Consider the following 27,989-nt stretch of genomic DNA (forward strand, 5'->3'; position numbering starts at 1 on the left):
CTCCTCCATGCTACAACCTCCTTTCAGGTAGTTGCGGAGAGTGATCAGGTCTCCTCTCAGCCTCCTTTTCTCTAGGCTGAACAGCCCCAGTTTCCTCAGCCGCTCCTCATCAGACTTGTGCTCCAGGCTCCTCACCAGCTTCATCGCCCGTCTCTGAAGGGTCGAAGCGGGGCCGGGACGGGGAGGCGCCGATAGCGGCTCCCGTCAGTGGCGGCCGGGTCACTGCGGACCCGGCGCGGCGGCCGCACCGGGCGGGAGGCGGGGACTGCACCTTCCCCGCCGCAGCGCGGCGCCGCCTCCCGCCCGCCCGCCACGCCTCCCCCCACCCGGGCGGCGCGGCTCCCGCTACTCTGCGCCGCCCCGCCATGGAGCAGGGGCCGGCGGGGGGGTCCGCTGCTGCTGCTGCTGCTGCCGCCGGCACCGGGGGGCTGCTCCTGCCGCTGAGCGAGAGCGAGCAGCAGCGCTACTCCGAGCTCTTCTCGCGGTGCTGCCCGCCCCCCGAGGCGGCCGCCGGGGGCAGTAGCGTGGGCGAGCTGTTCCGGGCCTCCCAGCTGCCCGCGGACACGCTGCACCAGGTGGGTCGGTGGGCGGCCGGCTCGCCCCGAAGTTGCGGGGTGGGACGGGGACGGGACCCGCTCCCTCAGCCCTGCGGGAGAGGGGCTGGCGCTGTCTCCGCCGGAAAGTTGGGGGCTGCGCGGCGGGCCGGTGCCCCGACGCCCCTGCTGTGCGCGGCCGAAACGAGCGGCGGCTCCGTCCGCGGCGGTGGAGCGGAGCAGAGCAGTGCAGTGCCGGCGCCGAAACGGGTGTGGAGCGGGGCACGGCTCCTCCCTGCAGCGGCGTGGATGGCGGTGTCGGGGGCTGCTTTGTGTCCCTTTTATTTATTTCTATTTGTTTGTTTGGTTGGTTTTTTTCCCCATACACGCTACTAGTATTGCAGTTGTTCGGTACGCGTCTTTCTTCTTCCTTCCAGGTGTTTGTGTGTTGGGGACGGGCGGTGTTCTGTTTGGTCGTGCTTTGCCACAGAGTCACTGGGCGAAGCGTAAGGTTGTGCGTAGCCCTTTGGCGTCTGTATGCGGTCTCCCGGGTCGGGTTAGTAATGTCATTAACTTCCTCAAAAGGGCCTCCGAATATCGTAGAGACAGCTGTGTTCGCTAAGTTACAAAATACATACCATGTGTTTAATTCCTGGCTCAACACCTATATCTATATCTATATATATATAAAGTGGGGTTTTTTGTTAAAAAAAAATCTGTAGGTAAAATGACGTTGCGACATTTATATGTCTGTTCTTCAGAACAAATGCATTTGGGTGGGAAGTAAGAGACTTGCGCACCATCATAGCAGCAGAGTCCCAGAAGAGATCCCCAACACAGGCTACAAAGGCAAAATCCTCCTTAGTTTTGAGGAGCTTGGTCACGGTATGAGAATGCTTGTGCCACCCAGTTTCCAGTATCAGGGAAGAGCAGGGCTTGTGGTCTTTTCCACCTGTGGATTAGTAATTTGATGCAACTGTAGTTGCATAATACTTCTGACAATAAACTAGAGGTAGTTTTATTTGATTTTATTTACTATATATAAGGAACTTTTTTCTTCTGTACTCTTTATTTATCAAGCAGAAAAAAGTCACGTCAAATTTGAGCTGAAGTATAGTTATACCTGGCCACCGCCTGAGGGTACTAAACTCCTCTACTGTCAGTTCATCTTGTAGTGACTTACATAAATTCATATTACACAGGTTATTCTGAATGAAAATGATGATATGTCAAGGATATTTTTCCTCTCTTACTGTTTACCAGATGTGCAAAACAAAAATATCACCGAGCACCCTAGTACTGCTTCATTTTGAGACATACAGTAGCCTTAGTTTTGCAGGTGAACTGGGCAGTAAAAGTAGAGATTTCGTGTAGATTTAGCATGAAGACTAGATCTTTTTCAATGAGAAGGAATTTGGCATCTCATTTTAAATAAGAAGGCAAATTTAAGAATTTTGTTTAAGTCCTGTTAGTAAATTTTTGTGAATTTGCTATTAGTCACTTCATTTTGTAAAGTAGCATGGAAAGAAACTCCTGTTTTTTGCTTTGTAGTTCCTTACCCTATCATTTCAGGGAAATTATTTTTATCATATTATTATAGTAAATTTTCAGGGCTATTTTGATTGTAATGTGTAAGTTAAGCCCAGAAATGTTGTGGTGTGTGTTTTTATTTATTTATTCTTAATGTTCTTTTTGGTTTTACTATTTTAGATAATTTCCAAGTATATTTATGCTGTGAGCAGAATGTTACTGGGAAACAAGCCTGTAATTGGCTTCAGGAATATTCACATAATAAGGCCTGTGGGATCTGGGGCTGGTTCTTTTCCTCCTTCCTGCCCTTCCCCTCTTGTTTATTTGGCACTAATTGCACAGGCGTTCTGCTCTACAGCTGGAATGCCTGTCTTCAAAACTCACCATTGTCAGGTATTCTTACAAACATTTAGCAGAACTTAAGAAAAAATTGAATTACTATAATGTGCTTAAAAAAAAAATAGAAATGTGGATGTTCTAGTAGGGGAAAAAACCCACAACATTGTTTGAGATATTTGCTGATACTTTGTCTTTTATCATCTTCCAAAAATGCAATCTAATAGATTCTGTTTAAAAAACCCTACCATTCTAACAATTATGGGAACAGAGCATAGTGGTTTGTGATATATGTTTTCTTCTAGTATAGGGAATGCCCATTTTAGGCAACTCATTTAGGTTAAAAGAACATGTTTTATATGAAAGAATTCTTGACCATTAAAGCTTCCTTTATATGTTTAAATGCTTTTTAAAATCCCTGTCTGTCACAATTAATACTTAGCATGCAGGCATCCCTGCTGACCCACTGAGAAACAGTCCTGCTGAGTTTTGCTGTGTCTGAAATGGGGAGATTTCTACTAAGCAGAGCCTGCACAGTTCAGAAGGTGCTTCACACCATTCCCTGGCCCTTGCATGGGCTATAACAAGAGGCACGTATGAGCTGTTTTGCTTAAGCAATGTGCAATTTACGTTTTTTTATTCTCAAGTTGTTCATTGAGGAGCAGTTTTACAGATGAGGTTGCTTCCAGAACTGGCATTCAGTGCCACAGCAAAGTCTTGAACCTGTGCTGTTGACTTCAGGGATTTGTACCTGTAATAAGTGGGATAAATCTTTGAGGGAGAAGGAGCCTTTCCTTAGTCTTTGATGGAGAGTTCTTGGTGATCAGGATGATGATCACATGCATCACGGAAAGTCTCCTTCCACCTTCCCAAACTGTCACGTCAGGGTTTGTGGTCTAGACAAAAATCGTATGGGTGCACCCCAGTGGGAGGACTGCTGTTGGACATGGCAGTTCCTGTGGGAAAAGCAGTGAACTGTGCTCCCAAACTGCAAACAGGCAAGGGTTTTTTTGGGGGTTTTTTTGTTGTTATTTAGAGGAAAGAGGGTTGGTAACAGAGAGCAGGTAGGGAATGTGAGAGCATGTGCCAGAAGAGGAAATGCTGGAATAAATGGAAGAAATCCAAGAGCAGCCGGGTCAGTAGGAGCAGATGGTGTGCACCTGAGAGTCCTGCGTCTTGCTAAGAATGAAGTGATTGAACACAGATTCATCACACCCAGGCTCATTAAAGGCAGCTATTCTGCTGGGCAACCGGGTACAGGAGAGGTTATACCTATATAACTTTCCTTACAGAAGGGATCAAAGAATGAACACAGCAAGAAGCATTTCAGTTCTGGAAAAATGGTTGAAGTTGGCACTCAAATTAAAAATGTCAGACACTTTACAGAATGCAGAATGGTATCACAGGGATGGGACAGCATGTTTTTTGTGTACAGCACAATCATGCCTCCCCATGAACTGGAAGTGTTTGGCTAGCCATACAGTGTGGTTAAAGGCAGAACCGTTAAGATTTTATTTAGACTTGCACAAAGCTTGTGGCAGATCTTTCACCACGGACTTTTAAAGTAACTCTGTAAAATGTCTGTCATCTCTTGGATGAAAGATCCATGCTAGGATTGTTTTATGTTTTTATTTTTTACAATATGTGTGTTAAAGGAGAAAGGAACAGGCTAGCTGTGTGCCATGCAGTTATGGAGACTGTCAGAAATAGAAGAAACTGAACAGCATCAGCTGGGGTTATATTTACCCATGCTGGTTAAGTTGAAAGTGATATTCCCTGTGTTTTGGCTCCTAATAAAGGGACAAAGATGTGAACTTAGGTTTTGAACTCACTGGGGTCACAAAAACATCGCTAAAGCAAAGGCAATTCCACAGCATACTTTGTTAGATAGATCAGTATCGGTAACACTGCCTATGAGGGGAGAAGGCAGGCAGAGGTACGGAATAGCTGGGAGGGAGAAGTTACTGCATCTCAGGGCAGGAGGCACTGCTGATTGATGTCAGTAGATGACAACAGGTTCATTTGCCCACAGGGCAACCTCTCTCTGGCATTTCTGGCATTTTCCTTGGAGGAATCAGTTTGATTACGCTCCCTGAGTATATCGGGATGTCGGTACCCCACACCAGCCGCTGTGCCGTGGGTATTGACGATGGCTGGTTTGCCTTGTCTCATTTTGGGCAATCAATCTGTAACAGCTGGACAGATGCTGGGCCAGCTTGTCTAGACTGTGCTTTTGCCAAGAAAGGTTGGACCAGATGATCCTTGTGGTCCCATCCAATCTGGTGTTCTATGATTGATGGCTGTGTGGATTTTGGTTAAAACAGTGCTTTATAGAGTTATCGCCCACTGCTCTGCAAAGGGGAGGCACCTCATGCTCCTTTTACTGTTTGCTGTTATTACTGTGGTCTCTGAAGATTTTTGTCTGAGAAATTAGGGAGAAGGATTGGACTCAAGATATACACTGAAATGCTTATCTCTTTTTATTAGTTTTTGATTTATTTGATTAATTCTCACTTAGTTGTCTGATGGTGTCTTTAATTCCCAGTTTTATAAACCTTAACCTTATTTGTGGACTTGTGCGATCAGCAGAGAGATCCAATTTTCTTAAGAAAACGCATTCTTTCCTTTGCGAATGAACACACTGCATTATTCTGAGCTCTGAGGATGACAAGTACTAATTGTGTGATGCCGGAGCTACACAGACACTGCATTTTTTAGCTGGGACTCTCCTTCCAGCTCTGTCTGAATAGGGAACACAGACCAAAGATCTTCCTTTTCTTCCACAGGCTTCGTGAGTTAATTTGTGTTTATCGTGACTTGTCTCTATAGTTACAACTCTACAGTTTAACTGCCTTTTTGTGTTCAAAAGGCAGAAGTGTGAATAGATTTTAAAAAAATTAAAGTTGATATTTCTTTGGAAAAAGGCCAGCAAGGGCTGGCTTTTCTATATTGTTTTAATTCCATAAGCATAAATTAGTACCTGCATGATAGCTGGGGTGGGATTTACTGTTTACCTCAAACAGGCAGAAAAAAACCCATAACTGTGGCAGTTAAAATAGGAGCTTTTTGAGTGATGATAGTCTGAACTTACTTTATAAAAGAGAAAATTTGCTCTCTTGTGCCCTTTGACAGAATTTGACATTATGCTAGTGCTGGAAATGCAGCTTGGCTGACCAACTAACCAAAAGTCCATCAAAAAGTGACATTGGGTTACATGGGTTACATGGAGGGGTTGCATCCTACTGATGTATTTGAATCAGCAAGAAACAAAAGGGGGGTACAACTTCATGTAAGTGACACAGCAAGAAGAGGAAAGGAAAACTGATGTTTCATTGTCAATACTTCTGCCCACAGTCCCCCAAACTGTCGTTGTCTTTCTGGAGTCACAAGCAAGCTTGTGCTTGTGTAAGTAGGAACATGCATAATCCACATGTAAAAAACATAGTAGTAGTATTTATAAAAAAAAAAAAAAAAAAAAAAAAAAAAAAAATCTAAATTATACCAAAGTAAAGGGTAAAACTTCACCTGAAGCAATCTTGATGATATATTGCATTAAAAAAGAGGTCCTAGTACATCTTTAAGCTATTCTTTATATTTTAAACTATCTTTTAGTAGTCACTACTTAGAAGATTTGTAGTTTTGAACACCTCAGTGTTGAGATACACAGTAGGAGATTGTAGAAGCTGTTGTGCCCAAGTGTATTTCAAATCACACTTCAAAACCAGAGACTCCTAGACCTGCTTGTCACAGACATTCAGTGGGATTGTCAGAATTAGCTTGGTCAAGTCCTGTAGCCTTCAGTAATTAACTCTCATTAAAACAAAGTATGAATTAATTAGTTTATTATCCAATAAAATAATGCTTTGCTGTGCCACTGATTTTAAAATAACTCTACAAGAGAGATGGAGGAAAAAGATCAGTTGGGATGAAAACAAATAACTTTCTTTATGAGAGATTGCTGCAATATGAAACAGTGATGATGAGGAATTTTTTAAGTGTTTTTTTTTTTTTTAATGATATTTACATAAGTGTAGTGGGTTCACCAAGCAGTTGCATATAATCTCTTTTACTTATGCATGTATCTACAGCAATACGCTGTCAGTATCGTGATGTTTATGTACAGATTGGTGTTGTCCACAATCTATTTTGCAAAAGAGATGTTACACACAGAATTCAGCTCCATCAGTGGGGGAATCTAGCACAGACACCCCCTACAAAAGAGGGCTGGTATAAACTCGGAAAACATGAATTTAGCTGAGCTGAAAAACTTAGTCAAGACAAACTTGTGAAAGATGGAACAAGCATTTCTGTGACAACGAATCAGGATAAATAACCTATTTAAATTTAAGATACTATGAATTGAGAAATATATTTATAAAGAGAGATTCTTTGATGTATTAATGGCTAAACATACCAACAGTATGGTAAAATAAAACATTAATGAGCAATATGCGCTAGTTCAACTTTTGAAGGCAGTCAAAAAGTTGAACAGCTGAGTTGGTGGATAATTAACTAGAAAAGGTTGTTGGAGTAGAAAACCAACTGTGGACAAATACTAATCCTCTCTTTTTGAACAGAGAGAATATTTCCCCCCCACCCCTCCTGCAGTTTAGATATGATGATGAAGGGGAAAGATGTGGGTGGATGAGATCTGTTTGTTCTGTCATCTGGTAGGACACAGTGACCAGAAATAATCAGCTAAATCACCAGCTGCAGATGATACTTAGTTTATTTACCAAAGTGTTTAAAAGACAAAACATGTTTTTATAAACTTCTAGATGTTTGTATATGTAAGTAATGTGTGGTTTTCGTTTTCTAGCAGATGAAGAAGGTCTGGGTATTTTTAAATGAATCCCAGTTTTCATCTAAATTTAACTTTGCATATATTACATGTACCTACACAAGTAGGTGTATCTCTTATTAAAGATCATAATGGAGCAAATTTCTTACAAAATAAAAATTAAGATCTTTATTAAGCTATAATATATGGTTGCTTAAATATGTTTTAAAAGCTTGTTGATAAATACAAAAATGTTACCATATCTGTTTTAAAAAAACCCTTGTTTTAATGGTGACCAACTGATGAGACTGATGTTTATCTAGAAAAACATTAAATTAGGCTTTTATCTCTTTGGACTCAAATAATGTTTTAAATAGCTTATTTCTCCCATGGATCTACCTTGCAAACATTAAGGTTAAGACGCTTCACACTGCTGGTTGTTTTATCTGGGGTGCTACGTTTGGAGAGGAGTCTTGTCCCTGGCAGGTGTCCCCCCGCAAGTTGTCACACCGTGCAGAGCAGGCCTGCGGTGGGCCCGCTCCAGCTGGGACTAGGCCTGCCTAAAACTGCCCCGAGGTTACACACTGCCTGTTGAATTGTCCTTCTACCCGGTTAAGTCATTCAGTAGCCTTCCTAATGAACATAAATTACGGAGCGGGGCTGCAGGAGTGCCCCACTTACAGCAGCGTGATTAGCAAATGTCTGTAAAAAAACAAGGGTGTTGAGAAACTTCAGGGAGCCTGACTACCAAAGCACATCTTCAGTGTTTTCTATTGCTGTTTTAGTTTTGATCCTTGTGGGTTTTTTCCTGCTTTGAGCAGTCTTCCCTCATCCAAAAAAGCTGCAAATGGTTCTTCCAGTATCTTACCCTTGCATCTGCATAGTCCTGAAATCTGAAGGTGCACCTCTGTTGGGCCTCTTCTCTGACAGGAGGTGGTGGGGAGCTACACCTTTGAGTGGGGTCATACTTAAAATGCTAGATTCAGACCTCAATATTCCCACTGGCTTGATGGCACTGAAAATTTAGAGTCGGCTAATGGGAAACACTTGGCTGAGCTTGAATTTAAGCTGTCTGAACGTGGCCCGTGGTGTCTGCTTGCTCACTATGGTATGAGTCATGAAGCTGAATTCTAGCGTTTCAAGTGTTTTTTGGCATGAGCCTTTCAAATTATTATTATTATTATTATTATTATTTTTTTTTTAAATATCCTTTATTCTTCTTAAAGTGTCTCTTTCCACACCAAGAAACATTAGATCAGCTTTGGCATATCTAACGTTTCACATTTCATGCATTATTTACTTCTGGCATAATTTACACAATGATGTCCTATGGAAGCCAGGATGATGGTCTTTCAGAATAAAACAATGTGTCTAATCGTTTGCAAAGCGACCTGGCCTAACAAATACAGTCAGAATTATTTTGTTACCAAGAGTAACAGCAGTGGGGCAGTAAAAGGTGAAGTCCTTGAAGGTTTCAAATGCCAAAAATAAAAGTAAATGGTAAGGGAGACAAAACCAACTCAATAATGTGATTTATGGTTTTGTTTGTTTGTTTATTTGTTTTTTTCCTCTTTGAATAATTGCTGCCTTTATAAGAACATATTTATGTTCTAGTAGCCATAGGCTGCCTATACTATATACAGATAGAAATGCAAATACAAGTAATGAAATAAAATGTCCTGTAAAATGCTAGTGTACAGTGCATGGGCACTGGAGACGATGGTGTCTTTGATTCTGATATTGCTGCTTTGAAGTCCTGTGCTCTTTAGCTGAATTGAGGACGAATGCTTGGTTTAGACACAAACAAGTAGGTTCTCACTAGCTAAGTGATGCATTTCAACACATAAGGTGCAAACATGTTGGGTGAAATGGTGATAATTGTAGAGTTTTGTTTAGTGATGTGGAAGATAAAAAAAATTAAGCTGTTTTTCTAAGTGGTGTGTTGATTCACACTAGAGGTAAATTGGGTAATAAGATCAAGGGCAGGCAGGCAGGAAGTGTCCTCTATACACACCATATATGATGGAGTTAGTTACAAGGGTACACCTTAAGTTAAGAAGTCTTTTGACAACTCTTCAGTCTTCTAAAAATAATCCATAACTCTCAACTAAAGAAGGATCTGAATTTGTGATATTAAGACATCCAAAACATTATCCTCTACAGCTGTGCAGTTGTTTGTTGCATTGCTTTTGAAAGTACCTGTGTAGTTGTAAACATGCTGAATGCGCTAAAGTAGGATGGGTACAGGAGCATCAAGTTTTTTGAGGGGAGCCAGTCTAGAAAATCACATCACAGTAACTACTGAAGACAGCTGCTTATATATAAAAAATATATATATTTTTTGATGAAATGGGAGATAAATCCATATGTGTTTTCTGTTTGTGTTGAAAGTGCATGTTGCATCACAGAGTGTCTATTTTCTTCTGTATTAGTAGGTTCTCATTTTGTCTGCAAAGTGGAACAAAACCCAGAATTACATTGTTATGGGAAATGCCGTAATTACTTCTGGCCTTCTAGGGCAAAGTTAACTGTGAGAAATGTTCACAAGATAAGTTTATTTGGAAATGTTTAGAAGCCTGTAATTTATTGAACTAAATTGAGACACTTTTTTTGAACTGCTTATGTGTTGCAGCACTATGTATGACATCTTAAATACATAAAGTTTGGGAAGGAGGTAATAATCTGTGTTTCTTTATATAGGTTAGACTAATTCTGCTGTTGTATGTAGCAGTGATGGTGGCCAGGCAGCTTGTTCAGGAGGGAAACTGTGGTGCCTCATAAATGTTGTCTGCTGAGGAACCACAAGGGTGTGGAACAACAAATCTGCACCGTCCACAAGGCTCTGTGGTACCTTTGTATTAAGGCAACCTGGAACAAAATATTTCATTTCCTGGCAGAAATGTGAAAGGCTTATTTGAATTGGAGTGGGTTTTTTTCAGGAAGAATGTAAAGATTTTGCAATATTTTCAATTAGTCTGGTCCAAGACGACTAGATCTGGTGGCTGCCATCTAACTGGGGAGGATTTGTCAGGGTGTTCACGTGTGTGTTCTTTGTCACTTCTTGAATACTAACTCTTGTGACTTTTAGCAACTGGAGGCACTTTCTGTCACTGCTTTCAGAATGCTTCATTGTTTTTTTGGGGGGGCGGGGTTATGAGGGGGGACAGGTGAGGTTTTTTTTGTTGTGTGTTGTGGGTTTTTTGTTGTTCTGCTGATGCTTTTTTTAAGTATAAAAGATGGAGGGCTGGGAGACACCAAGTGTTAGGTTTGCTGTGCAGTTGATTCTCATGCTCAGAAGCGAGAGGCAAAAAGTTTCTCTCGCTGAAGAATGAGTTTTTCTGTCATTGTTGAAGTTGTGGAAGACCTAGATAATTGTAACTGCTAGAAATATTCTCCTGTTTAGCTATGTGCACATCTCATATGTCCTGACTGTCTATTTTTCTCTTCTATGAACTCTGAATTCAGTATTAATGGTAAAAAGGGGTCCTGAAAATTGTCCTTTAGACCCAAAATACAGTAATTCCTTTCTTAAACAGAGTAAGAGGAGGAAGCAGAATACAAGGCTATTCCAAAGTGATAGTAAGTCATTGTGGGCAGACTTCCAGGTTATTGGCTGGGTTTGGTTACTGGGATGTTCATGTCTCCCAGCAGCTCTTTGTGCTTCTGGTACTTACGTGGGATCCTTTATGGTTCTGGTAGGAAAAATGAAGAACAGGTGGGCTAAAAGTAGTTTCCTGTTATAAGAATGTAAGACAAGTGGAGACCTTACCTGAAGATGGAAGGAGCTGGGTGGTAGTAGGAGCGGGACAGCAGAGAATCTCATTACAAGCAGTGGTTGTGAAAGACATTGGAGAAGAAGCTTGGTCAGCCAGGTGGCCAGTGTGTGTATTGGGAGGCTATCTGGTTTGGGAGAAGATCAGGAGGCAAAAATAAATAAATCCCAATTATGTTGTTAACTGCTGTTCTCTGTTGTTGAGTAATAAAAGGCAGGAACCAGGAAACTGCTTGTTTCTGGTTTTGATTAGATGCTTTAGATACCATGGTAATTAGCAGGTTATAAATATAAATGTCTGCTGCAGATAGAAGGTGAAACAGGCTGGAACCTGGTAACCTTTGAAAAGGGATAACATAAGGTTTAAAGTTATGCTGATGTCTGAAGCTTCTTACAGAGTCCTTGAGTAGTCTCGTGAAAAGCCTGTCAGTAACAAAAATAAACAAAGAAAACGTAAAACAAACCAAACATCTCCTCCCCCCCCAAAAAAAAAAAAAAATTACAGATCCAAAATCTTACCCAGTCTTTAGGTTGGGTTTCTCATGAAATGCCACTGAAGTTAGAAATGAAGAGAGTCTCAGCTTTCTGTTTTCTACACCTGGTATGTGATAGTGGTGCACCACTGTAACAAATAGTATGCTTGGGGTATTTTGCACTTGAATTGTAACTTGCTGTTACCCTCGCTTAACTGTGGATTTTTTAAAAAACAGCACTAAATTATTATTCTGGAGATAGAGTATACTTATAAAAAAACCTGTGAAGTCATGCCTGTCAAAACATGTTTTGAGTGTTGTGAAAGGAAAGCAGCAGGATGGGGACCCTGGGTGTGACGATGTTATAGCACCTGGTACCTCACAGTGTGACAGGTCTTGGGTTCACTGGTCAGAGCAAATATTATTTCAGGACAAGAAAGAGCAGCACTGGGCAGTGCTGATGTTGGCAGAAAAATAATTCTTAAGGTTATTTACATTGAGGTTATTTACATCCAACCTGGCTTTGAACACTTGCAGGGATGGGGCATACACAACTTCTGGGCAACCTGTTCCAGTGCCTGATGACCCTCATGGTGAAGAATTTCTCATGTAATATCTCATGTAAATCTCCCCTCTTTCAGTTTAAGGCTATTACCCCGTGTCCTATCACTACATGTCCTTGTAAGAAGTCCCTCTCCACCTTTCTTGTAAGCCTCTTTTAGGTACTGGACAGCTGCTGTAAGGTCTGCCCTGAGCCTTCTCCAGGCTGAACAACCCCAACTTTCTCAGCCTGTCTTCACAGGAGAGGTGTTCCAACCCTCTGATCATCTTCACAACCCTTCTCTGGACTCGTTCCAACAGATCCATGTCTTTCATATGTTGGGGGCCCCAGAGATGGACACAGGACTCCAGGTGAGGTCTCATGAGAGCAGAGTAGAGAGACAGAGTCACCTCCCTTGACCTGCTGGTCATGCTTCTTTTGATGCAGCCCAGGACATCGTTGGCTTTCTGGGCTGCAAGCCCTTATTGCCAGATCATGTTGAGCTTCTCATCAACCAACAGCCACAAGTCCTTCTGCTCAGGGCTGCTCTCCATCCATTCTCTTCCCACCCTGTATTTGTGCTTGGGATTGCCCCAGCTCATGTGCAGGACCTTGCAGTTGGCCTTGTTGAACTTCATGAGGTTTGCATAGGCCCACCTCTGAAGCCTATCAAGGTCCCTCTGGATGGCTGTGTTGACTGTACCACTCAGCTGGATGTTGTCATCAAACTTGCTGAGGGTGCAGTTAGTCTCACTGTCCATGTCAATGACAAAGATGTTAAACAGTGCCAGTTACAATACTGACCCCCTTGTCACTGGTCTCCACTTGGACATTGAGCCATTGACTGCAAGTCTTTGAGTGTGATCATCCAGCCAATTCCTTATCCAGTGAGTGGTCCATCTGTCAAATCCATGTCTCTCCAATGTAGAGACAAGGATGGTGCAGGACAGTGTCAAATGCTTTGCACAAGTCCAGATAGATGATGTCAGTTGCTCTTGCCTTATCCACTAATGCTGTAATCCTGTCGTAGAAGGCCACCAAATTTGTCAGGCACAATTTGCCCTTAGTGGAGCTATGCTGGCTGTCACCAATCACCTTCTTATTTTCCATGTGCTTCATTATAGTTTATGGGAGGATCCGCTCCGTGATCTTGCCAGGCACAGAGATAAGAGTGACTGGCCTGTAGTTTTGTGGGTCTTCCTTTTTTCTCTTTTTAAAAATGGGGGTTATGTTTCCACTTTTCCAGTCAGTGGGAACTTTACCAGACTGCCACTTCTCAAATATGATGGATAGTGGCTCAGTGACTTCATCCACCAGTTCCCTCAGGACCTGTCGATGCATCTCATCACGTCCTATGGACTTGTGCACCTTCAGGTTTTTTAAATGGTCTCCAACCTAATAATTCTCCCAGTCCTGGCCTTTGCCTTCTGCAATTTCGGCAGTGTGGCTGGAGCACTTGCCAGTGAGACTGAGGCAAAAAAGTCATTGAGTATCTCTGCCTTCTCCATATCATTGGTAACCAGGTCTCCCATTTCCTTCAAGAGAAGGTTCACATTTTCCATGGTCTTCCTTTTATCACTGACATATATACATGTATACATGTATGTATACATATATATGTGTGTATATATATATGTATACATATATATGTGTGGTGTGTGTATATATACACACACACACACACACACACACACACATATATATATATATATATATATATAAGCTTTTATTGTTGCCCTTGATATCCCTGGCCAGATTTAATTCTATCAGGGCTTTAGCTTTCCTAACCTGGTCCCTGGCTGCTCAGACAATTTCTTTGTATTCCTCCCAGGTTACCTGTCCTTGCTTCCACCCTATGTATACTTCCTTTTTGTGTTTGAGTTTGTCCAGGAGCTTCTTGTTCATTCATTCAAGCCTCCTTGTGGTTTTGCCTGACTTCCTCTTTGTTGGGATTCATCGCTCCTGAGCTTGGAGGAGGTGATCCATGAATATTAAACAGCTTTCTTGGGCTCCTCTTCCCTCCAGGGCTTTATCCCATGGTACTCTACCAAGCAGATCCCTGAGGAGGCCAGAGTCTGCTGTCCTAAAGTCCAGGGCAGTGAGCTTGCTGGGCACTCTTCTCACCTCCCTAAGGATCTTGAACTCCACTATTTCGAGGCCACTGCAGCCAAGGCTGCCCCTGAGCTTCACATTCCCCACCAGCCCCTTCTTGTTGGTTAGAACAAGGTCCAGCATAGCACCTTGCCTCATTGGCTCCTCTGTGCCTTGGAGAAGGAAGTTATCATCAATGCATTCCAGGAACCTCCTGGGTTGCTTATGCTATGTTGTGTTGTCCCTCCAACAGATATTGGAATGGTTGAAGTCCCTCATGAGGACCAGGGCTTGTGAATGTGAGGGTGCTCCTCTGTGTCTTTAGAGGGCCTCATCCACTCAGCCTTCCTGGTTGGGTGGCCTGTAACAGACCCCTACTATAATGTCACCTGTCCCTGCCCTCCCTTTAATCCTGACCCATAAGATCTTGATTGGCCTTTCATCCATCCATCAATCCATCCCCAGGCGGAGCTCCATGTACTCCAGCTGGTCATTTGATCTTATCTAAAACAGGACTGTCCTTGAGGAGGATGTTCTTCAAAGGAATATTTTTCCTTAGGAAATACTTATCAGCTGTTTTTAGGCTGCACTGTTTACCATGCATATATTTGATTGCAGGGGAAGCTTGCAAGTCTAGCAAGGAACTTTATTTTAGTATAACTACTGAATTTAAGGCCTGCAACAAAACAGGGCACTGTGGTATTGGAGTCAAGGTCTTCTGTTCAGATACTGAAGGACAAGTCTTACAGTAAATATCTCTGTGTAGGGGAAACATCCAAAAGGGCAAAACTAGAGGACAGATCTGTGTGGTTTCTTTTTTTTTTTTTTCCTTTTCTCCCCACAGTATATAGCTTAATGTCTAAGTGCAAGTATTAGTAACAACCAAATTAATACTGAGACAGGCAGAGTAGTACTTGAGTAACTTGATTATTCAGGGTAAGTTAAGTTTCAAAATATGAGTGTTTGACATTTTAATGAAGAGAAGGAGGAACATTGTGTCAAGGGCAGTAGATCTGAAATGTCTTTAAAGAAGTTGATGCATAGTGCTGTCTAGCTTTCCGTATTCCTGATTCCCTTTCCTATAGAGAATTCTGATAGTATATAATGCCTTAAATAGATAGTTGCAGGACCGTCATATGGTCAAATTGATATTTGCCCAGAACAGCGTTCCAGTGGTGTCCACAGCACTGTCTGGTTGAGTGGCACAGTTCGTATGTGACCCTGCAGAGCACAGAGGAGAACTTTGGAGCAGTGAAATTACTTGGGTCAACTCTAAATACTTGAAATTTTGCTTTGCTTCCTGATGGCTATTGCAAGACAACACATCTTGCAAGCAACATTTTACAACAATTTTCGTTTGTAGAAGAACATTAAGCCATTTCAAAACCAGTTCACCATTTCTGTAAAATGGCCCAGGGTATAGTTTTGTAATGAGAGAGCATACTGGAGTTCTGTAGTTCCAAGGAAAGGTGAGTTTGAATCATAAGACACATTACCATAGTGAACCACTTCCCAAACTTAATGCTTAAACAGTTTTAACCTATTATACATTGACTTTTCTGTCCCATGGAATAGAAAAAGTTTATTTTGCTTTGCTGCTGATGCTTCTGTTCTGTCAGAAGTTTGCCTGTCCATGCTTTTAATACCTTATGATGATATGTTTTGTTCTGCGTTGAGTTAGCCTTCTTTTGTGTAATGCTAGAAGTACTCATTTGCAGTAGGAACGCTGAGATTACTCTTCTTTGGCAGCAGTATCTCAATTATTACCAAGACTGCAAGCAGAATATGAAAGCCACTTGTATCCCTATGTGAACAGCCATCAGTCTCATTAACCATTTAATGGTTAAATGGCTGAAGACAAGTGTGAGTTTCTGAATGTGTAATGTGCACTAAGGGGAATGAATCTTTCCTCTGCTTCTTCATTAGGGGGCTTGCTTAACGTGTTGCCATGCTTTTTATGCAAAACGAGGTTTCATCTTCTGCTGGGAATGACGTGCCAACTAATGGTCTTTTTTATCATCATTATACGGCTAACCACCAGCTTGTAGTCCTGACAGGTCGTGCCATTTTCTACATAACTGCATGGTTTCAGTGTAGACATGAGATGGTTTCTTTTATTAGTGCTTATTCCACTTCATCTTTCTTAATGTAATCTAAAATTTGCTAATTTCCCTTGTTATGGGTTGAGGTTTTTTTGGACTGGTTTGCAAAAGAAATGAGGCTTGTGCAATGATCTGTTAATTCAGCCCAGTAATAACATCTGAATTTGTTAACTATTTCAACAAAATTTCAAGAAAATTAAGAGACTTTGAAGAGTTATGTGAAAGACCTAAGTCATTTGGTGAAAGAAAACCCTATTAATTTTCCTGCTGAGGGAAAGGTGCCAGAGTGAACTCAACCCATGTTAAACATTAAAGAATCCGTAGTGGAATGTCACCTCAAGATGAAGGTCCAGGGAAGTTCAGATTTGTCAGTTCTGCTGCCCAAAGGAAACTTTTTATTGGAACCAATTGTAGTTTTTAAACACTGGTGCGAGCATGAGATAAAAGATGGTTGTAGAATAGCATTTTAGAAGTTACCGTGACAATGAGGGGAGAGGAGCAAAAGGGAAACGTGATTCTCTCCATATCTGCTCTCTCTGTGTCACTATTTTTGTGTCTCTCTCTTTCCCCCCATCTCCTCCCGCCCGGCTCCACCTGTGCTGCTCTTTGTTCCCCTTGGTTCCAGCTGGCAACTTCCACCAGCCAAGAGAGCTGCTGCTTCAGCACTTTTCTGCATCTGCCAGGAAATAAATAAATAGCGGGAAGAGAAACGGAAGGGATGTGTTCTTGGTCTTTTTTTTCAGCTTTACTTAGGGCTTTTTTTTTTTTTTTCCAAATTGGATGTCTTGCAAAAATGTATTACTGTGAGAAAATTTCCTTGACACTAGAGCCAAATCCTATTGCCTCCTTGGTTTTGTTAGTTTTCTGGTGTTAAGAAAAACGCAAGTGCTTTGACATTGATGCATTGGGGAAGGATTTTTATTTATACAGCTATTAAATATGCCATTGCCATTGCAAGGTTTAACATAGTCCCCTAAGGGCTTACCAGGCATTGTGTTTTGTTTTGCTTTGCTTTGCTTTGCAAGGGGGTCTGCACCTGCACACCTGCAGGTAGCTGCAGCCCAAATTTGATTGCAGCGGGGCTTTGGGAGCTGTTTGCCCCTCTTGTCCTATAAATTCCCTCTATCTCCTCGGGAAGCTGAAGAACTATGTGCTGGCACTATTTTTGTTCCTTTTGTGCCAGTACTTTTTCCTAGTGTTTCCAGCTGTTGTGGCTGCTATCTGCCTGGGAGCTAGAGAGAACATGCCCATTCGGTGAGCCTGCCCCCCCCCCCCCCACCCCCCCTTTTTAATTGTACTTAGTTTCAGGGTTCCCTGTCCCCTAAAGTGATGTCTCATCTTATATCTGGAATGCAGATGAAGAGGTGGATTATACTTGGCACAACCAGCAGGTGAGCTTTGCACAGATAATGTGCCGGTTCAGCATGCCGCAATTAATAGCTGCTTCCAAATTAAATACCCAACTTCATTGCCATTTGCTCATTCCTCATTTGTTTGTGAAAGGAGATGTTAATTTCTCCAGCTGTGCTTAAAAAGTCTAGATGATTTAGGAGTGGTTTCCCTTCAGGAAGTTTTACTGCTTGTGGTGCAAGAACTGTCATCGTTGCAAAGGAGGCTGACAGCCTGATTCTCCTGTACAGGGAGGTTATGTCTTAACACAAAATATTTGTTTTGCCATGGATATATCTCATCGTTCATCTCCATGTCTATTTAATTCTTAATTAAGAGGATCATGTCACCTTTTGAAAGCATTTTCAGGTTTTTGTTTAGGTACGTTTATATTTATAAAATTCAGTAGTTAAAAATGAGTAGTGGGCTTTCCTTAATTTACTATGTTTCTGTGGTCTGTTTTTCTCAGATTGGAAGGAAAATTTGCCTTATTTTCAAACTTTCATTACAGAAATGTTTAAGTATAAACATTTCATGGAAATACTTTATTGTATTAATACAAAAACTGTACAACTATTTCCAGTGGAATTTAGAAATAACAAACACCACCATTCATCTCGTGGAAGAAGCATTTCTGCCAGTACTAAATCTTGGAAAAAAACTATATAACAACATCTAATTACAAGCCAAACTTTGCTTGACCATGTGCCTTCTGACTTTGTGAACGTGTTTGAGATCTTAAGCTACACGGAATGTTTGTGACATGGTTTGTTTGAAAGACTACTTGGAATGCAAAATAATTTCTGAAGTGATATATTATTGTTTAACATTCTTACCTAGGGTTTTGATGAATATTACTCAATATATATGCTTTCGCTTAAGATTAGCAATTTTTTAAATTCCATGAAAAACTGCAGCAACGTGTTAGTCACAACACTGTAAGATACATATTGTCAGTCTCTCGGGAAGCTGTGAAATATGCTTGTGTTTAACCAGCCAGGCCAGTCTATAGGGAACTTCTTGTGCATTCTGAAAACACCATGGCTGAGCTTCCACTGGGAAACAGGACACAAACAGTGGCCAAACCCACCTTCACCGCAGTGAGCTCGGTCTGAACGTTGCTCTGCTCTTTGCTTCGTTACTGAGTCTGCTGCTTTCAGAGCAAGAAACTGGTGGGAAGAAGCACCAATCTGGGGTGATTGTGGATCCCTTTGATATACAAAAACAAAAAGAGGGTTTGATCATTGAACAGTGAGAGGGGGCTTTGGTTGCCATTTTTACTTTTTGAGGTGTAACAGGGAGAAAAATAAAGGATAATCAGCAAAAGCATGTCTCAGGTTTTTGTAATTATTTTTAAGTGCTGCTCAAAATTAATGTTGTTTCGGTAGTTTTTTCATCAAACAGCAACTGAGGTAGGGACCAGTGACACAGTGTTGCCTTGCAGTACTTAGGGCTCTTGTCCTGAGTGTGGCCCCTGAGATGCCATCCCTTTTCCTGGCCTTGCGCACTGCCTCTGTTGTAAGAGAAAGGCAGGTTGTCACCCTGAGCACCACGTAGCACTTTTCAAGGGCCAGTGGTGGCATAAACATTAACGGGTTCAGAAACAACCCCTGCCCTGACTGGCCACCCGATGGCTGTGTCAGCATGGAGAAGGGGCCGAGTTGCCTCAGCACTATGGGTCAGGCCCCTGAAAATCAGAGGCTGGGAAATGCATTTCTCTGACATCTCTATCCTTCTTTCAAACCAAATGGACACCAAAGCTAATAGGCTTTGAAAAGTATTGGGGGAGAAGGTTTGTTGCAGTGTGGTCACGTCTGCCTCATCTTTATGGGAAGCTGGATTATCTACAGGCATGGAAAGGACCTCGGGCCATCCCTAGACACCATCTCCCTTCCACAGCAAAATCCCATTTCTGTGTCATTCTTGAGCGATTTGTTAATCCCTGGTAATAACTCTAACTTTTATAGGCAATGTACTCTACTGCTGCCTTATCTTTAGATTTAAGAAGGGGTTTTTTTTTAAGCCCTGTGTTGTTTGCAGCCTGTCTATAGAGGATATGAAGCACAGATTATTCCTCTCCCTTTTCAAGCCAGCTGTTATTGTGCCTACTTTTAGTTTAATGTTGCAAACTGTCATTTACACATTTCTGCAGTGAGTTTTTGGAAAATGAAGGTAGAGAAAATTTTTCTTCCAAGAAACTTAAAATATCATTTGCTAGTAAGATAGATAAAGATACAAATGGTTCTATCAGATGCAGGAACAAAAACCATACAGACATGATTCTTTGGTGAAGAGGGAATTTCATTACAGCTTTCCTTTGGGCCCTGAGCGGGGATGCCCGTATGCCTTGTGCATGCCAGCACATTTTCAAGGGTGCTGAGGAAGGTCCTCCTTATGGATGGGGCTGTGCCACCAGGCCCAGGGGTCTGCCATCTGCTTGTATGGCATTACCGAACACAACCTCCCGGGCAGCCAAAACACACCAACCGACTGCACGGTCTTTACCGTCCATCAGTGAATTGTGTTCAGGGTTGTTGTCTGCAGTGAGACTATCCTCTGGCTCCAACGGGTTAATCCATAAAAAAATTTGTGAAGATTCTGATGTTCATAAAGACATCTTAGTTTCCACCAAGGCAGACTTGAAGTTCCTACAGATGCATTGAAATGGTGGATTGTATTGCATGGTGTGTTTGTCAGTTGTTGTGTTTTTGTTTTGGTTTTTTTTTTTCCTTCTAGTTTTAAAAACATGGTTCTTACTGATAGTGGCTTTTTCTTGTGGTCACATATGTTCTTCACCCCTGAAACCAACCTTGGTTGTGGACCAGAAAAGAAGGCTTGTTATCAGAGGCCGGTTTTCAAAGAGCCTTCATTGGAAATATTGGCACCACTCTGTTTAAAAACAAACAACAAACATCAAAAAGCCCAAACCCAACACCAAATCCTCTCTAAGGGAATGAATTCACAGTAAAATTATGTCGAGTAGGAAATGTTTCTTATTCATTCCTTGAAAAATGAGAGGTTTACAAAGCTCATGGGGGCAAGCTAAGTTGGGTGGTTGCCTTCTTACATGTCTGTCAAGACCTACAGAAGACCCGCAATTACTGTGAAAACGATTTCATTACAGTATACTTAATAAATAGACTTAGAAAAAATTTTAAACTCTTGAAATATTTTGTTACTTTTCATTCTGCTTCTCTGGGACTTTCCTACTCAAAGTTTCATTTGATGCCAACTTGTTCAATGTGTTGGGTTTTTATAGTCTGTGCTCTCATCTGTGGGCTGTGTTCTAGGTTTGGACCTAAATGGACTGTAAATACCTTGCACAGGAATCCAAGTTGACTCCTTTCCAAAGTTTTTGTAGAAAATCGATTTCCTGTGAAGAGTGTCAAGTTTTTCAAGGTTAATACTCTGTGGATATGCCTCCAGGTTTTTTATCAAGCTAGGAAAAAAAAAAATCTGATATTGTTATGCAATATGAATTAAATTTGTACTCTTGATGTACACTAAGTGCAATCATGCACATCATTTCAATGTGGTGACAATTATTATTATGAAAGCAATTTTGAGGGATTTAAAAACAATGAGAGCTGAGGGTGTGGTACCCAAGGTACAGAATACAAATGTATTCCATTAGAAACTAGTTTAATCGGATAATTTTTACATGACTTGTTCATTGTGAACCATTTTTTTCTGTATTTCTGCATCTGGGAGAATGACATGGACAGGTAAACCCATAGGTTTCTAAAAGAGCATGGCTGTTTCAAGGAATCACAGTTATTTTTCTTAAAATATTTTTAAATAGTTTTTCCAAGCTGTTTTCTTTTTGGTATTTTGCATACTTTTGCTGTTTACTGGAATATTTGTAATTGTCTCAATTTTTCCATGACCATTTGCTTAGGAAGATGCAAATAAACAATGGATGTGTACATTTCTCACTGCTTATTTGGAAGAAAAAGGTAGCACAGTTGTCTTAATTTGGCAGAATTAAAATATCCAGGTTTTGTCTGTACCTCAAGAACGTCTGGATTCAGAGACGTACAGTTGTTCAATGCTGTACTGGATCTGTCAGAAAATACCCCTCTTTGTGTTAGTAAGATACGTATAGCTCAGACATTCAGAATTATTTGTGGCATCAATCCCAACCATGGTTTTGAAATTGTAGTGAGTTTATTCTTTCTTGTACCTGCCACACTTGTTGCCTATATATATATATGTGTGTGTGTGTGTGTATCTATATATGTGTGTGTGTATATGTATATATATATTTAACTTCTATTCTTTTTGCCCATCTTTTCTAAGAATTTGTACTGGCCAGAAACTTTTCAGGGAATTAGGATTGGTATTTTTTTTTTTTTTTAAAAAACATACAGTGTTGTATTTAATTTTCTCATTATTAGTTAGAGCAGACAAGTTCTTTTAATTCAGAGCTAACATAGTGGCATAGATTATTTAAAAAAATCACCTTATCTTGATGTAGCGTCTTCTATAAAATCTGAGAGTCTTTCAGATAGAAATTGTAAGCCCCAGCAACTTCTAAGGGGGAAAAAAAAGGCATTATCTTACATATCTTACCTCAACTCTTCTTCCTTTCTTTTTTCCCCTCAGCCTACCCCAAAAACCAGTGATTATATGCAATCTAAATTTAAGTATTAACACGTGTGGAAAAAAATCACTCCTGCTTTTTCACTGAAGACCTGGTTTCAAGAGCAAAATAAAACTAAGCCACAGTTGAAAGAGTTCAAGTGAAGCAATGTCACAATAATGTGGTTTTTGTTGTATTTAAATATTTTTCTGTTACATTTAAACTTTCTGTCTGTGTGCTATCAATAATGAGAACCTCTGAAATTTAACTTGCCATTGTAAAATAAATCTTGAGGCTACTTTTTGTAGCAGATTCCTTGCTGTGCAGCAGCGAGGTAGGTAGACCGATATTAGTTCGGTGGAACCAGAGTGAAGGGGAGTGTTTGGAATTGGACTTTTCCCTCATACCTTGCTTCTCGTGCTTAACAAAGCGGTTGTTGTTAAGTCTACTAAGCCAGCAGATTCCTGTGCAAAAGCACTGAGGGGAATTAAAGGCTTAAGAGGTTCCTGTGTTCTCAGGAGTTTAAATAGTTTAGGCAAAGAAAATAGGGGAAAGAGTATATATGTATTTGTTCAGTGCTAGTGCTTTTGCTTGTTCTCAGTTAGGCTCCAGACTAACAAAGCAGTCAAGAAATTGGGTGTTTTCAGCCCATGAGCTTTTCTAGTGAATTTGCACGGGGCTGTTTTCTGTGAATCTCAGAGACAGAAATCTTTTTAACTTTACAGCTCTTACAGAAGAGAAGAATTTCTCTCTCAATTGTACATACAGTACCTGCTTACTGAAATATAAATTTATTAAAAGTCTTCTGTGGTTTTGCTCTTTTAAAGCTGCTGCACTTTGGCTCCCTTTTGTGAACATGTTGTAGGGTTTAATTGCATGATAAACCATTTTCTCTGCAAGACTCTTGTTTAATTTAGTGCAAAAATTGTGCAAAGTATAATGCAGACGGTTAGGAAAAAGAAGAGAGGCTGCCGCCTATGAGACGTGAATTGGCACGCAATGTAAGCTTGTTCTTTGGTATCCAGCTTTCATTAAGCAATAATTCTCCTAAAGACTTCTGCCTAAATATAAAATTTGTCAGTGTTAAAGAACAAGAAAGAAAATAAAGTGATTGCAAGGAAAAATGATTGCTAAATAGCTCATTTGCTGTCCTGGTGCATAGGCTTGATTTTTCAATACTGAAACAAAGTAATGCTAAAAATGAACAGATATTTAGAAAAGCTGCATGTGACAAGCTTTTACAAATCCCTTTTATTCTAATATGTGGTAATATGTACAGATGTATTTTTGTTTTTTCTAGTTTAACTCCGGAAAGTCCTGTGAAAGAGTCATCAAAGCCTTGCAGCTGATATTTTTAAATACTTTGCCTGCTGTGATGTGTTAATAATGGAGGTATATTAAAACAAGCATGTTGTTAGCTGTTGTCTGAAGACCGGAGAAATTACAAACTGAATAATTCAGCATTTCAAATACGAAGTGAGCTCCTCTTGCACATGCCACTGTACCAAGAGCTAGTGCAGGCGTTTTGGTGGCAGCCACCAGTGGAAATGATACACAGCCACTCTTTCCCAGTGCATCCTCCTCTTTCCCAGTGCTGGGCTCCTTTTGCTTGACCGATGGACCAGTACGAAATATTAATAATTGCTTAATACAGCCATTATTAGAGCAGATTATAAATACCGAGTATGCAGCACAACGCGCTTTGTGAAGAGGAGTGTGGAGCTCTCTTCCTAAGGCAAATGCAGATTTATTGTACTGTTTTTGGATATTATCAAAACACGGGTGATGCTCAGTTTCTGAATTGTCCTGCTTGATTGCAGAAGCATTTCTTGCAGGCTTAAAGATAAGCACTAGCTCATATACCTTAAGTGAAGTGAGACCTGGATCACAAATAGCTATGCTCATATCCTTATGAAATTGGCCTGTGGAAATAAAAGGAGAGAAGCTTTCGTTTGCTTAGTGCAAAAATGACAAAATGTTACTTGTGAATGTGTAGAAGGAGGAAGCACGGACATAGGAATTATTTTCGAAGCAGTTGTAGTATTTTGTGTAGAAAAGAGTAAAAAATCTTTCTTAAAATTGCTTGGGGGGGGTGGGAGCGGAGCTCCACTACTAGAAGAAAACCACTAAGATTTTATTGGACATTTTCTTCTTGCTTTGCAGATAGTAGTATATGTCTCCTGTAATAATCATTAGTGCCTTTGGAGATCTGAAATCAGCATGCAATACCAGCTATGGATCACTCTCCATTTTACCCATGTCTTCAGAGTCAAATAAATCAGCAGTCATTTCTTAGCCCAATAAGAAGTGTTAATAAGTTCTTCCTTATTAATTTGCTATTTTGAGCCATAAATGCTTGTTGAAAGTTGTGCCAAGAATTTAGAAATTAAGCGGAGATTTGCATACCTACGGCAAATCTCAGCCCTTGGGTTGCTCCCCTCAGCTGCACAAGCCCGTGCAATGCAGCAGATACTCTGTGTGGAGAAAGGGCTGTTATAAGGTTATTTTCAGTATTTGTCTGAAGCCCTAGAAGTCCAAAGCCATTCCTGAGAGTTTCTCAGAACCGCAAATTATGCTGTCATTATCTGAGGGCGGGAGAGAAAGGTTGAGCAGAAATTGCTGTGGCAGCGACTTGTCATGGATTGTGCAGCATCTGTGATAGACGAGAAATAGGCTGCACCATTAGGGACTTTTGTCTTTCCAGGGTGAACCAGCCTTAGCTGTTCGACACAAATTGCCACAGACCTGGTGGTTAGAAAATCACAGAATTTCACTCCAGACTCACCTCTCTGTCAGTGGATTATGCCCGTTTCAATTGAGTGCAGTGCTCCTAATAACATGTCAATTAATTTTAAGTTGCACAAATCTTCACTCTGCTACCAAAACTTAGAAAACAAGCTTCATCAGTTGCTCTCTGGGACTTTGGAGAAGACTTAATTTAAAGCACTCTGTATGACTTTTGTTCTTTTTTTTTTTAATGTACACTATTTAATTTTATAAGTGGTTTTGGATTAAGAAGAAGAGTAGTTTTGCTACATAGTTCGCTGGATCTTTAAACCCATGTTGCTAAAAGTTTATGCTGGATAATCTATTTGTATGGTGCTATGGAAGATTTTGCAAGAGGGCTGTGATTCTTAAGTGTTGTATTATTTATTTTTGCATATCATGATATTTGAGTCTTACAGTTATTTTAAGCAATTGAAGATTAGGGAGGAAAGGCTAATGGAAACAAACATAAAGTTGGTACTGAACTGAATGTTTGAACCCTCAGCTGTATTGCACTAGCCAGAGTTAAAAAATCTGGTGATAAAGGGTGTATGTTATCATTTATATATTAGACATCAGCATATAAGAAAAGTTTTATTCTTATTTTACTTTATTGGAACCAAGGCCCACTGAAAACAAATCGATCCAGAGGGATTAACTTTAGTATTGTCTCATAGAAAAGCCTTGCTGTGAACTGAGCCTTGTATAGGAAAGCCCATCCTGCTTTGATCCACATGCCAGGCTTTAGCTGCAGGTTTCTGGATTTCACTGCAGAATGACTTTGCTGCTGTATTTTTTTGGCCAGCTCTGCTACCCATCAGTCCCCAGCTGGGTTCAAGTCTCTGTATTTTGAGGGGATCCAGGAATGTTTTGCAGGTGCATGGGTAGCCAGAGCTAATGGTAGTCGTGGAACTTATCCGCAGCTCAGTGCAGCTGCAGAAAATTCAAATTTCAGCTCAGTTCAGGGTGGCTGCCTGTGCTTATTTTTATGGACTGCTCTTATTTCTTTGAGTAATTGTCGAAGGCAGTTACCTCTCTTGCATTCTAAAGAGATTGTCCCAAAAGTCATGGGAAAGCTGAATCAATTAATTACACGTTATTTCAGACCAATGCAGAGCAACGTTTGCTTTAACCCTTGTCTAACCCTTTGTCTGTATGTCTCCAAGGGAAGGGCTTTCCAGACTGCTCTGAAAACCCTCACTTGGGTGTGTGAGCCCACAGAGGGGGAAGGTCTGTGGCTGGGCAGGCACTTTTGGGCACCCCCTGGCTGTTGTCCTCAGAGCTGCTGAGGTGTTCTGGAAGAGCTTCAGTGGTGGCTGAGCAAGCAGAAGTGGGCATCTCTTGAGCTTTGGACAAGGATTTTGTAAGAGCGTTTTTGGGAGGAAACCTGAAGGACAGCTCGATGTGCTTGCAGTCAGCAGTGCTACTGCTGCTGGTGGGCTAAAGAGCTTGGCCAAAATGAGGTAAACTGTTGACAGAGGCCAAAAAGAGAGTTTTGATTATTGCTCTCCCAGTGGCCAGAGTGACTGCATCTGAGCCATCTCCGCCAATGGCTTTTTAGTTTCCCAGACTGCCTTGTTGGTTGGGTTAAATTCCTGTTTACTAGACTTCAAATAGCAGAAATCTGTGTTTAGATGGAAACTTTAAAGCCGAAAGATTCTTAATTTCCTCACAGGCCTTGTATTGTAATGATGTAAGTTGCCACTGAAATCTAAAATGTAAACATCAGATGTTTTTCAGTAATCTTTCTAGTCAACTTTAGATATGCTCTGTGTTCAGTCTCTTGTCATCTACAACAAATTTGATCCCTCAGCTCTACTGTAAGTTAAACTGTGGCCCATGGGGCTCAACATCTGAATCTCTTGTCCCCATGTGGAGGGGAAGCAAATGAGGTGCTTCATTTGATGGTCATCTGAGATGATATTAGGAACGGCTGAGGGAACTAGGCTGTTCAGCCTGGAGAAAAGGAGGCTGAGGGGAGACCTTATTGCCCTCTACAACTACCTGAAAGGAGGTTGTAGCAAGGTGAGTGGCAGTGTCTTGTCCCAAGTAGAAAGTGATAGGACATGAGGAGATGGCCTGAAGTTGTGCCAAGGGAGGTTTAGACTGAATATTAGGAAAAATTTCTTCACAGAAAGTGGTGTCAGGCACTGGAAGAGGCTGCCCAGGGAAGTGGTGGAGTCGCTGTCCCTGGAGGGGTTTAAAAGATGCATAGATGAGTTTCTTAGGGACATGGTTTAGTGCTAGAGTTAGGTTATGGTTGGACTTGATGATTCTGAGGGTCTTCTCAAACTGAAATGATTCTGTGGTGAATTTATTTACATCTAATTTGGTTCAGATATGTGGCTGGACACATCAGGACTGTGATGGTGGCTGGGCGGGTTGTGTCCTATCAACAAGTAGAAGTATACTCACAGAGAAGAAAAGGCTGTTTGCCTTCCAGATAAGTAGAGAAATGTTTTTGCCTGGATATTTAAAGATAACAGCAATTGTTATGAGGTTTGCTGTTGATTGCTCTTGGTATGCTTTCAGCTGTGAAAACGCCTACAAATGGAACAGATCATAAAGTTATCCTGGCATAGCATCTGAGAGTGAAAGTCCTGAAGTATTTCTTTGTTGTAGTTGTAAAGAAATGTGGAAATAATAAGGCAGCTGTTGTAGCAGCAGCAGCAGAGGGCTACAGTACCATCTGTGGGCAGTCCTGTAGACCTCTTGATGGTGATGGCAAGTTAAAATAGCTTTGTTTTCTGGGATTCATTCCTGGCAATGCAGTGCACCTGGACAGAATGAAGTCTTTAAACATTGTCATTGAATGATAAAAGAAAGAAAGATTTAACTGAAAAGGTCTGTATTTTGGGTAGCCTTGGCTTGAGTGTATCAGTGGAAGCATCAAAAGAGATGTCTGATAGCAGTTAATTTTTATACATTCACAAAGGGGATCATGGAATGGCCTTTCTCCCCATTTTCCTCATTGTAGTTTGACTTCAGGATTTATCTAGCATGCATTTCTATTCTTTTTTCTTAGGTGTTATGAGAGTTCCCAAATTTGAGAATGTATTTTCATTGCCTATTAAGAAAATGTTGTGGTGTATCC

General features: G+C 41.0%; 1 protein-coding gene across 1 annotated transcript in view; it reads left to right on the forward strand.

The window, feature by feature from the left end:
• Positions 1 to 365: 365 nt before the first annotated feature.
• REPS2 (RALBP1 associated Eps domain containing 2) overlaps positions 366 to 27,989 on the forward strand; it is a gene marked incomplete at both ends in the record, with an annotated part of 101,189 nt that continues 73,565 nt past the window's right edge. Inside the window, one exon of the mRNA XM_080342127.1 lies at positions 366 to 575. Within this exon, the coding sequence (XP_080198253.1) occupies positions 366 to 575 (210 nt within the window). The remainder of the gene's footprint in view (positions 576 to 27,989) is intronic.

This window comes from Nesoenas mayeri (genome assembly GCF_963082525.1).
Source record: "Nesoenas mayeri genome assembly, chromosome: 1".
NCBI classification, from domain to species: domain Eukaryota; kingdom Metazoa; phylum Chordata; class Aves; order Columbiformes; family Columbidae; genus Nesoenas; species Nesoenas mayeri.